The 13,079-nt window shown below is 35.9% G+C and overlaps 1 protein-coding gene across 3 annotated transcripts in view; it reads left to right on the top strand.

The window, feature by feature from the left end:
* Positions 1–12,606, top strand: part of ZNF804B (zinc finger protein 804B) — a 516,223-nt gene extending 503,617 nt beyond the window's left edge. For 2 of the 3 annotated variants that reach the window (XM_019825438.3, XM_045052349.1), the window contains 2 exons: positions 2,971–3,101; positions 8,881–12,606. In XM_019825438.3, the coding sequence (XP_019680997.2) occupies positions 2,971–3,101; positions 8,881–12,547 (3,798 nt within the window). In that variant the 3' untranslated portion in view covers positions 12,548–12,606. Of the gene's footprint in view, positions 1–2,151; positions 2,260–2,970; positions 3,102–8,880 lie in introns of all 3 variants that reach the window. The other variant, XM_045052350.1, reaches the window with a different exon arrangement.
* The last annotated feature ends 473 nt before the right edge of the window (positions 12,607–13,079 follow it).

Here is a 13,079-nt window from a genome sequence, read left to right on the forward strand (position 1 = left end):
TATTTTTGTATTTCTATAAATTTCTTTAAATTTGGTTCTGAAATGCAGTTAAGTTACTTAAGGTCAGATTTATGTTTGTAGCTCTTGCTTTTATGATTCGTTAGGCAAATCCAAAGTAATGCTCAATCCACAGCAAATTATTCTCTACTGAGGCAAGATTTCCATGAATTCTATACTCAGTGTCCTGTGGGTTTGTTCCATTTTGTTGGTGAGAACAGACACTCTTCCTGACCCTATATGCATGCCAGGCACTGATGCCATTAATTCTTTCAGGTGGCCCTTTTCTTGGCTTGGAGTAGTTTTTTCATGTACATGTGCTGCAATTCAGTATGCTGAAAATTTGACGGGATCTCTCTGTAGCTCTCTGTTTTTTTCCCCCCCCTCTGTGCAGCCTTGCGCACTCAGCATTTGCTAAGCCAAATCTATGGCTAGATGTCATTAAACAAAATCTCCTCTAGTTTTCTGTGTTCCTTAGACACATGTTAACTTGGCTGACTTCCTTAACACAACAAATCTGTACCCACCCCCTTCTATCTTAACTTTTCCTATATGCTTCTAACACATCTTGTGTCCACCCCTATTGGGAAACTCAAAACTATCTTGTGAAAATACCTCTTCCCTTGTCTGTATCTCCTGAAGGGAAAATTATTGATTTGACAACTTTATATCCTTGTTATATAGTAGTAGTTGACAATATTTGTTGTTGGGTGAGTAAGACAGAATTTTCACTCATTTCTATAACTCAGAGTTAAAGGTGCATCCCTGGAAACTGGGGGGCTAAAGAAAGAGAGTTATACCTGGAAGTTTCAAACAAAATTCCAATAATGAGAGTAAAGTGTCAGATGTGAGTAAATGAACAAATTTCCTCTCCTAGACTATTCAGGTTTTACATACCAGTCATATCAAATATTAAATATAATATAGAGTATTTTAGGGCACCTGAATGGCTCAGTCAGTTAAGCATCCGACTTCGGCTCAGGTCATGATCTCACGGTTTGTGGGTTCAAGCCCCTCATTGGGCTCTGTGCTGACAGCTCAGGTCCTGCTTCGGGCTCTGTGTCTCCCTCTCTCTCTACCCCTCCCCAACTCATGCTCTGTCTTTCTCTCTCTCAAGAAATGAATAAACATTTAAAAAAATTAAAAAAAAAATATATATATATATACATACATATAATAGAGTATTTTATGTTCTGTAGTAACAGAGTAAAGAAAAAAATAATCTCTCTGCTCTTTACTTATGTAGCCATATTCTCTCTTTGACACAGTTGAACTTCATTTTATGTGGGCCCTTAAATTGTGTAGAACAATTTCCAAAAGGTCTTTGCTCACAAGGCAAGCTTTCACTGGAAGACTAGATTATTATGTTTATGGGGGCTAAGGAAGTGTGAGTAGGAGGAAAAGTAGTAACGGAGATTTTAAAAGCCTGTGTCTTCTGACCATGCCTGTCCCTTAAGGTTTAGACAGTCTGCTATTTATCAACTCCAGAGAACTGTTGATACTTTTTTGTTTAAAACACATGGGCCACAATTTTAATTCTTGAAATTTTCTGTTTTTTTTTAATTTTTTTTTCAACCTTTATTTATTTTTTGGGGACAGAGACAGAGCATGAACGGGGGAGGGGCAGAGAGAGAGGGAGACACAGAATTGGAAACAGGCTCCAGGCTCTGAGCCATCAGCCCAGAGCCTGACGCGGGGCTCGAAAAATTTTTCTGTTTTTTTTTTAAAGCCTGTGAAGCATTTGTCAAAAATTGAATTCAGATTGGCTCCACTATTGCCCCTGTGGCTGCTTCTAGTTCTGTGAAACTCTTGTTCATTGGGCTTAGAATATTCTCTCTTTGAAAGGTTGGTCTTGCCTCCTTCTTCAGATACTTAGCCCAGGTGTGGTTATCTGGCCACCATCTCACAGAAGTATGTTCCCTTTCAGGAACAACGTTAATGACCATTAAAGGTTGTACCCTCACTTCATGGGTGGGCAGTATTCTAGTACAGCATTATAACCTCACTTGATAGCTATGTGGTTTTTGCCATTCCTGGGAAATATCTTCTAGACTTGATTTGGAAAACGAAAACAAATTGAATGGGTATAGATTTCAAGCAGTTTAAAATAATTTAGTTAAGAGAGACTAATCTTCAAATATATTCTCAATTCAGGATTAAATGCCAAACTTCAAGATGCTCATTTGATTGTGGCTGCTTCTCAATTTGTTCAATATCAATGGGTGTGCTTAATGGCAAATTCTGAAGTAGAAATCCCAACAGGTAATGAGTAACATCCAATTTGCATGTAAGTCAATTGTTTTAGAGAAAAGATTAATTAAAAGAAGTGGTAGGTTAATTTAAATCAAGCAACGCCAAGCAACCGTCTTCCCTGAGTTTAAATCCTGACCTATCTTTATCCTCCTGGATACAATATAGAAATCTGCATTGGATAAATACCTCCACCAGGAGAAAAAAAAAAGAGTTAAGAATCACTCATTAGAGCTTTGAACTGAATCTTTCCCAATAATAGATATTCTTAAATCAAACAAGCTCATTTCACCCAGTATATTTAATAGTATCAATTTGCATGAATGCGACTAAGCATGTTTCACAAGTGAGAGGACTGTGGGCAGTAGGGAGAGGAAAGTGCACCCCATAACCTCTTCTCCCTTCACCCTCATTCATATATCACACATTCTGCCATTTATGTTTTCACAGACACATAAATGATTGCAGTTATGTAGCCACAGTGGTCCCAAAAAGCACTGGGCAGGACATTTCTGTAGTGATTGTGACAAGCTTTGATAAACAAGCCAGTTGACAACTAACTTTATCTTGGAGAAGAGAAGAACACCCATGGAAATAGTGCTTTACCCTCTCTATCCAGAAAGTCACCTGTGCACCCAAGACAAAGTTTAATAAGGAGACTTACAGGTAGAAAAGATATTACTTATTTATAGTACCCTTTCTGTTTTTCTTCTTTGTCCATAGAGACTGAAAGAATTAAAGCAACGGGAATTTGCTCGAAATGTAGCTTCCAAGTCATGGAAAGATGAGAAGAAACAAGAAAAAGCACTTAAACGGCTTCACCAGCTGGCTGAGTTAAGGCAACAGTCTGAATGGTAAGAATTAGAGGTATCTCAGATGGTTCAAAACTCTCTTCCAAAAAAAAGTCTATTCAATCATTGGGGAAATGTCAAGATAAATTTACTTGATTTACTGTCACACGGAAGCAAATTATAATTAATCAAAAGACATGCTTGAGGGCAAATGTTTTAATAGTTAAAGGCTAATAAATTAGTTACTTTGGTATCTGACTTTTTTCCTTCCCAATGTTGTTAATTTTATGTGCTATTTCATGAAATGATCTAAGACTGATTCTCATGTACTAGCACTTATTCTATCCAGCTGATTTAAATGGGCCCATAGAGCTTTTTAGTAATTATTTTAAGTTTTGTAATAATGTTTATTTTGTTTATTTTTTTGTAATAATAATTTTAAAAGCCTTAAGTAACAGTGCATCTTTCTGGGGAGGAAATAAATCTTCTCTGCATTTCCCTGCACATACCTGAACCTAGAATAAATGACACTTATCATTGTCTGGATGACAAAAAACAAAAAAATGATGTAGTGAATGCAGTTAAATTTACCACACCCTGCTATTTAAATTGATAATTATAACATGCATTATACTAATACATTCTTGTAGCTGAAAAATAGCTGTTTTTCATGAGCTTGGAACTGCTGAATGTTTCCAAGTGAGGAGATTGTTACCTGGAACTCAATTAAGTTTGCACATTGTGATTTGTGTTCATATGAATCATAATGTAAAACACCTAATGTAGCTAATTAATGCACTTGGCAGCAACCTAGTGAATTGTGAAATTTATAGCTCTGTGCCACAATTTAAACCCCTGTTGTTGAAATGAAAAACAAAATGCAATAAATTTGAGAATGAATGACTCAAATAATTGAGTACCATAATATATTAGACCTCAAATTTGATTCTAAGGAAACATTTGTTTTAAGGATCAATTTATGAGTAAAAACACAGTATTTACCTTACACATATTTAGGTATTTGTACCACTATCTTAGAATAATTTAATTAACTCAAGAAAATACATAGAAGATAATCCTATTAAAAATAAGTGAGAAATTTGGTATAAGGAAACAATGAAGTTTGGAAAAACATGTATCCAGAGTTGAGGTTAATATAAAAATGTATGCCCTGAGCTCCTACACAGTCATAGAAATGGTACACACATCTGGTACTGAGCTTTCCACTGGCCAATACAATGAGGATCTTATGCTATTCGAACACAGTGTCAATAAGATATCAAACTGTCCTTGTCAAAATAGGACTGAGAAGGAAAGGTCTAATGATAATTATGGTAGCATGTAGGGAAAAAAATGTGGGGAATATGTTAACTCTTGAGTGATTTATTATGAGATTATTATGAGAATATAAAAGAGGGGGCAAATCTTACTGTAGAGAGACAACCTTTAGATAGGTCCTTTCAGCCCATGCAACAAAAAATCTTAGTAGCCTTAATAAACATATATCCTTTTTTATTATTGGAAAGTTGTCATGCTTCTACATTTCTTTATTTTCCTGTGGGAGATATAGTGATGGTGATGATGATGATGCTTCTGTTGAAAAATTCTGAGTTTGCCATGCTACCCGTTAAGTGTTTTCCAAATTAAAGCAAATGAAAAATTCTACTCGATTAAGGTTGAGCTGAAAATCATATTAACTAAACAAACACAAACTCAAGCTCATTCCTTATAGGCTAGACAGACTTTCTAGGTTCTGTTTGTTTGTTTGTTTGTTTTTCCCTCATATTGTTAGGGAAATGCTAGGTGTTAAGCTTTCCACATGCAAAACATGGAACTAGGAAAATTATTACATTTTTTGCTGTGACCTGTCCTCTGCGCTCCAGATAATTGTTCTTTTTGCTTAAGTAGCCTCATGGCCTAAGGGAAGTCACTTAATAGAATTATTTAATATTTTCATTTTGGCAGCTTACTTGAAAAATGAAAGTAAGAAATAAAATGAAAAAGAAAAAACTTATCTGTATTCCTCTCCTAAACAACCTTTCTCTGTCCATGATTCTCATAACAAGGTCTTCTCAGTAGGATGGTGCACATAACAAGAAAATTCTCCTATGATTTCTATGGAGAAGAGAGGAGAATTTACTAGTGGTAAGAATATTGCAGTTGGACTGATGAAAAAAAAAATGATGGCAGAAAACTATTGATGAATCTTATAAAGGACAGTCAACTTTGGCCATTTCTTGGGAAATTCAGCCCAACCTGGTTCCTTAGCAAGCCCAGTTACTGCATGGGGGTGAAGAGTCATTCGGTTTGTAAACTTCTACATGTATAAATCTAAGTGTAGTGCATACTGATATGGACATTTTTTCCAAATTTAAAAAAGTATAAGATCACTGATTCTGAGAATATAAGAGATGGATCATGTTATATCATTTAAAGAAAATATGCATCAAACATATTTGATATGTTTTGTTTCCTGGTTGGAAAGTATTCTTTTACAAGAAGATAATTAAATAGTGCGTGTTTTTATTTGTCAAGAATTAGAATTTGGGGAGACCTATTAGAATGGACAATCTATTAATAAGTATGAAAGGGCTAACTTTATAGTCACTTTTTTGTTATAAATAAAAATAATTAAGTAGACAATAGAAATAAAGAAAGTTCTAAAGAAAACAGTGAAATTGTAAGTAAGGATATAACTATAAAAATTAAACTTTAATTATGTTAAAAGGCATAAAGTAGTATTAAAATAATAGAATTGAAAACCACAAAGATAGAAAATTGGGATTTTTCCAAAATAACAAAAATTAACTAGATTTATGATAAGGGAACTTAAAGTTTAGAAAGCAATGAGATAAAAAGTTTAAAGCATAAACCCTAGAGGTAGAAAAGATTAATAATGAGGGTAAAATGCTACAACTTGTGAAAAAATATAATCATAAATGTAGATTGGATTATACAGTAAGAACAAAAATTAAGGACAAGAAGAGCAAAATATAATATAAAAACAATAAGAGCAAAGGTGATTAAAAATATTGAAAAGAATATAAAAGGGAGAAGCTTGCACATTAGAGAGATAAATTGTCACATAAAACAACCATACAGAAAAGAACATTTAGACTAACATAAATCAAAGCAAGAAAATACACAAAACAGTGCCAGGATAATAAGAAAAAATATTATTGAGGAAAAAATATAAGTAGATAATATAAAAATGGTAACATATCTGTGTCATAATGGAATCATGAGAAGCAGAATGCTAATATCCATACACCAGGCTTTTGAAATAATTTCTAAGTGCAGATAATATCAGATTAATTGACGTTCCTAGAGAAGGTAACTTAACAGAAGTATAGCTCCTACTTACTCAAAAGTGTGGCTACTAAATATGGAAAAGAAACTCTTTGACACTGAGGCAAAATTCTGAGCTGCAGATCTTTCTGCTCCCTTACCCTTCTATCCCCAGACTGCAGGCATTTTAAAAGACTAATAACTACAGTTAACCTCTCTGCTTTCTATTTTCCTTTCTGTTTGAAAGAAATACTGAATAAGCCATACACTATCTTAGTGTGTTCCTTTCCATTCCTCGTATCAAAATGCCTCAACAACCTCTCTAAAGAACATAAAAAAAATGATTCACAAAAAGGAGATTAATGTAATGAGTAAGAAGAAAGTTTCATTATGGAACAGTTACTGAAAATTTTCTGAATTTATTTTCCACAAGATTCAAGGGACCAGTATAATTCTAAATTTGTTTATGAAGAAGGGACAATCTGAAATTGTTAAAAAGTGAATGGTGGCTGAAACTATGACAAATTAAAATCCATATGAGCATAGTAAATGAAATATTGGATATTGTAAAAAATTGAAAGTAAAACAGAAATTAAAAACAAGAAATTCCTTCTGAACTAGAGAAACAGACTAAAGACACTAAAGTATTGAGATAAATAATAAGACCTAAAAGATATATTCAGGAAAGCCAACACATTTAACATATAAATTCCAGCATAAAAAGCTAAGACAGAGAAGAAGCAATAATCAGAGAAATCAGAGAAGAAAATACAACTGAGCTAAAGAAATTGAATTGAAAGTGCCCAACGGTACTAATGAAAATTAACCCAAGAAATCTGTAACTCTGGTCTGATAAAAACGTCATATATATATGTCATCTAATATATGAATATATATATATATATATATAATCTAAAATAACAATATATTGTGGATAGTACTTACAATAAAAATGTAAGTTGTAAATATTATAACTATATATAAATGAAAAAGAAAATTACAAATCACACAAGTGCACAACAGATTCCTTTCAAAAATGAATAAAAGGAGGATTAGTAAGTATTTTTCTGTGGTATTAAATATGTAAAGACAATGAAGCAAAGTACCATAAAACCTTGGATTGCAAGCAGCTTGTTCTACAAGTATTCCTCAAGACAAGCAAACATTTCTAATAAATTTTAACTTGATAAACAAGCAGTGTCTTTCAATAGGAGTAGTACCTGACGCCAACTGTCACATGATAACAACTGAGCCAATGGTTCTTAAAATTCGCTTTGATATACAATTGCTTTGGATTACAAGCATGTTTTCAGAATGAATTATTATCGCAAACCAAGGTTTTATATATATGAGATATGGTGGACAAGAGGAATGGGATTCCAGAGTTCTGTGCTGATTGGCCAAATCAGTCATAGGTGAAGGCAACAAGAAAGAACTTCTCAGAAAAGGGCTCAGAAAACATACCTCTCCATTAGAAGTTAAGCTACTTATGGAAAAGATACCAGTTTATTAGTATTCTTTACTCAAGTAACAAATGAATGAATACAATAAAATAAAAATCTAAACTAGAAAGAAGCAAACAGACACATATTCAAGCATGTGGATAAAGAAAAGGAGAAGGAAAAGAAAGCCATCTCAAAGCAAAAGATCAGATAAATGATGTGTTTTCTGTTGCCTTCCACCACCCCACCTCCGCCCAAACCTTGTTTTGTAGTAGAGGTTTTAAGGTAAACATAGAAGAGACAATTTTAATCTAAAGAGTTTCATCTCTTCGGTGTATTGCTATTTCTAGTTCTCAGATTGAATCACAAATTAAGCTCAGCAGAATGAATAGTCTTTACAAAAGCTGTTAAAAGGTAAAACAAATGTATGCAGGAAAGGTAGAAAGAAAGTATTTGGGTGAGGAAGATGCAAAAAAAAAAAGATTTCAAATAATTGAGATACTGAGATGGCTTGTAAATGTGTGTTACTTTTTTATGCATTTGTTATAATTGGTCAAAATGGTGATGTCATGGAGAAAGAAATAGTCACACTTTTCCAAAGTAAGCAAACATGAAGAAATTTTAAAACCGAGGCAACAAAAATTATGAAATGGTAGCACTTATACAAAAAATGACATTAAATATGTATTTTTACACTTTGGAAGTGACTTTTAATTCCATTTTATTTCTTATTTAATGGGAGATCACTGATTGAAAAACTCCTTGTGAAAGAATGTTAAGTCTATATTTCCAAAAAAAATTGATAGGTTCTGCAGGACATATATTGGGATGTAAATGCAGTACTTTATTTTCTTTTGCAGCACTAGCATAGATATCCACCTATTATTGCTTCTTGCTAATTTCAAAAGAGCACATTTAAGTGATGCATTTTAGAAATGGCCTCTATGAAACATAGATATACTGAGTTATATAAACACAGTGAAATGGTGATATTGCAATAGACATAGTTTGTAGATAGCATAACTCATCATAGAAACACTAAGAAATGTTCACATATACATGAGATTTCAAATCTAATGTCTTAATCATTTAAATATTTATTGTGTCTACAGTGTTTCTGGAAATGGACCAGCATACAAAGCTCCCAGGGTAGCCATAGAAAAGCAACTCCAGCAAGGAATTTTCCCAGTTAAGAATGGCAGAAAGGTATCGTGCATGAAGAGCACTCTTCTCCTTAAAGGAAAGAATCTCCCCAGAAGCATTTCTGATAAACAGCGGTCCACCATGCAAAATCGACACCAGTTACCAATGGACAGACGTTATTTATTCGGAAATCGGGTACCACAGACATCTTCAGACCTCAGCAATGCAAATCACAGGACAGGAGTATCATTTTCTTTTTCCAAAAAAGTACATCTAAAATTAGAGTCTTCAGCATCAGTTTTTAGTGAGAACACAGAAGAAACACACGATTGTAACAAGTCCCCCAGCTATAAAGCAAAAGAAACTGCAGAGAAATGTAAGTGCCGCAGGTTTGCAAGTGAGGACGTACCTCTTACTAAGGAAAAAGATATAAACATCACACCAAGCCATCTGGAACATGTTTTACACAATACCTTTTCCATCAGCTCTCAAATCGTGCAAGACAAAAATGACTCTATTGATGAAACACTGGAAGATTCGATTGGCATTCATGCTTCATTCTCTAAATCTAATATTCATCTTTCAGATGTGGCTTTTACTCCTTGCAGCAGAGAAAAAGAAATTCGAGGTACACCGAAGAACACTTCAGAAAACTGCATTAATCACTCATGCCAAGCAAATGCTTCCTCCAGCTCACCAAACATTTACAGGCACAGTGATGCCAGGATATTTGAATGTCTGGATGAGTTTCCATCACTGGAGCCAAGTAAGCAAAACAGTACAGTGCATCTGAATCCCAACTCCAGAATGGAGAAGAGAGAAAAATCTTTAGATGAAACAGAAAGAGTTGGCAAAAATGCAACAAGGCTTGTAAGAGAAGCATGTCCACATGACGTGAAGTCTAAACCATTGCCTTTTCTCCATGTACAAAGTAAGGATGGCCACACCACTCTCCAGTGGCCCACGGAACTTCTGCTCTTTACAAAAACGGAGCCCTGTATCTCTTATGGATGCAACCCATTATATTTTGATTTTAAGCTTTCTCGGAACACAAAGAGTGACCATGATTCAGAGGACTTAAAAAGAGAATTGATTAAGGAGCCCTCAGAAATGAAGACTACAATAGAGAGCCAAGTCTCAGGTTTAATCAAAGACCAACAGAAATTGATCCAAGAAAATGATCAATCTCTGAAACCAAAGATGATGATAGCTAATCCAGATTGGGAAAGTTTCCGGAGAAAATGTAATTCGGGCTACAGTGATTCTGAGCCAAATATGAGTAAAGATAATTTTAGTGCAAGTGATTTGGAAATGAAAAATCCTGAAGTGCCTGCTTTCCTTGATATCTCTCTAAAGAAATGTGTAGAAAACAATGATAATAGTGATAATGGACTTAAGGAACCTTCAAGGACCCATTGGCAAAGCTGCCAAAGGGTAGTTCTAAATGATGTAAATGAGGGCCTATCTTTTTCTCCTTACATCTCTAGGACTAAAGAACCAAAACTGATCCCTTGCGATCCTCATTCAGATTTTGAAGATGCAAATCAATTTAGCTGGAATTCTAGTCCTTACCCAGTGAGGGGTCATAGTGATCATGGGAAGGACTTTAGTGTAATTGTGAATAGGAACCACATCAGCATGACCAGCAGGGTTTCTAGATGTAGAAACCAAACTTATAAGAGAAATTCTCCAAAGTTGTCTCTGACTCGAACTTCTAGCCCTTCAGACACATACCCTGGCAGCACAGCCAGCTTGAGAGCTACTTGTTCAGTTCATAAGTCCAGCGACAAGGGCAGAGGCAATTTGCTGTACTTTTGTAAAAGAGAACACAACCCAGTTGAAAGGCACAAAGGGAGACACCAAAACCCGAACTGCCTCTGCGTGTCTGAGGAGTTAGCAAAGAGCACCTGCCTGCCATCTGAAATACAGAGAGACCGCAACTACAGATTGTGGGAATCATTTAAGAATGAAAAATCCTCAAAACATAGGTACAGTCGGTGCAGAGAAAGATATAAACTGGGCAAAAATCAACAGCAGTTTTCAGGGCCCAAATCCAGGAGAATCGCCCATTGTGATTCTAGCTCACAGGTTTCCTGTTCCGGAAATAGTGAAGAAGCACCAAACTGCCAGGGACCTCAGCACAGAAGATTGGGCTCTTACTCAAGAGAGAGAATTTATTGCTTAAGTAAAAGCGAGAGAAGTCAAGAGTCGTCGGACAGCCCTCGTATTTGTGACCTAGGAAAAGTAAAATCCGTGCAGTATAACTCTGGGAATATCAGCTGCCTTCTAAGAAATTGTTCTACCAGCCCTTTAGAAAGCACAGAGTTGGCCATTACAGGAGAGAGGACACCCCTGACAGCCAAAAGCCTTTTAGAAAGAGCGCAAGCCAAGAGGTGTCAGGAACAATCAACTAATTTTGAGGTCTCTTCAAAGAATTGTGAAAATGAATCAGAGGCTCATTCACAAATTCAATGCACAATTCAATTCACGCCACTGGGCTGTAACAGACCCGCACTGCCTTTGTCTGAAAAAACACAGAACACAAGTAAACAGAGAATTGATAAAGGCAGTACAATTCAAAGAACTATTGAGAAAGACAAAGTCAAAAGTTCACAGACAAACAATTTTCATGTTTTAGTAGATCCTGATTGCGATAACCATCTTTCTAAAGGTATAATTCATGTAGTAGCAGATTCACAGTCACCAAACATGAAAAAGAACCCAACAACAAAAGAACCAGTCAAACCTTTAATTAGCGAAGTCCAACATTGTATTCAAAGCCGTGACCCACTACCAAATGATTTCCCTGGTGCTTTTCCATCTAATAGATATACTGGTGTTACTGATTCCACAGAGACCAAAGAGGACCAAATAAATCCTGACTTACAGGATGTAAGCATGCATATGAATCACGTAGAGAGGAATATAAACTCTTACTCTGACAGAACTTTGCAGAAGCATGACAAAGTAGAAGATGAATTAGAAGTGTGCCATAAATCTAGCTCTCCCCCCTTAATTCAGCAGCCAATAACATTTTCTCCTGATGAAATAGATAAATATAAGCTCTTACAGCTACAAGCCCAGCAGCACGTGCAGAAACAGCTCCTCTCAAAGCATCTTCGAGTTGTGCCTGCCTCGGGGCCCACTGCCTTCTCTCCGGCCTCGGCGGTCCAGACGGTACCAGTTCACCAGCGCACCTCCATCACCACCATCCACCACACCTTCCTGCAGCATTTTGCTGTTTCTGCCTCCATAAATTCCCATGGTGGTCCCCTCCCTATAGCTCACCTACATCCTCTTTCCCAGCCACATTTTACGCCGTTCACGTTGTCACCTCTGACTCCGACCATCATCCCCGCACACCCCACTTTCTTAGCGGGTCACCCGCTGCATTTGGTCACTGCTGCCCCCTTCCACCCACCGCACATCGCGCTGCAGCCCCTGCCCTCGGCCGCGTTGATCCCCGCGTTGTTTGGCCCTCACTTAAATCCAGCCACGGCTTCTATCATCCACTTGAATCCTTTAATCCAACCAGTGTTTCAAGGTCAAGATCTTTGCCACCATTCTTGCTCCAGTCAGATGCAGCAGTTAAACGGAGTGAAAGAGGCCTTAAATGTACCAACGCACTTGAACTGATAGGTGTCGAAGCCCCTCTTGTGGATAAATAAAACAAATTGTCACTACCTACAAAATGATATATTTAAAGTGGTATGACTATTGTAAGATTTAAAATATTGGTGCCAACTCAAAATGTGACTAGTATATACATGTAAGAACTGAATTGCCAATACTAAAATAGGAGCATTTTAAGAATATCTTTTAACTTGCATAAATAACAGAGCAAATTGAAAATAACTTTCTGGACGGTAGAGGGAAAAGTATTAAGGGTCTGTTTGGAGGAGTTCTCATATAATGTTATAAAATGATAACAGAAAACGTTCAGGCAAATCATTGATATTACAAAACAATCAAATGGAACCTAATATTGTATGTTCTAGGCGGTGTTGAGCAAGTGAGTGAATTGCACATTTGGTTTGTATGCATCAGACAATACTAAAAGATCAGAGAAATAATTCCTATGGTTAACTGTTGTCTAGGCTTTCAATCAATATAATCTGTTTCAATCAAAATAATTTATATTTTCATAGGAAATGATTGATTCAAGTTG

This window comes from Felis catus, chromosome A2 (assembly GCF_018350175.1).
Source record: "Felis catus isolate Fca126 chromosome A2, F.catus_Fca126_mat1.0, whole genome shotgun sequence".
Lineage (NCBI taxonomy): Eukaryota > Metazoa > Chordata > Mammalia > Carnivora > Felidae > Felis > Felis catus.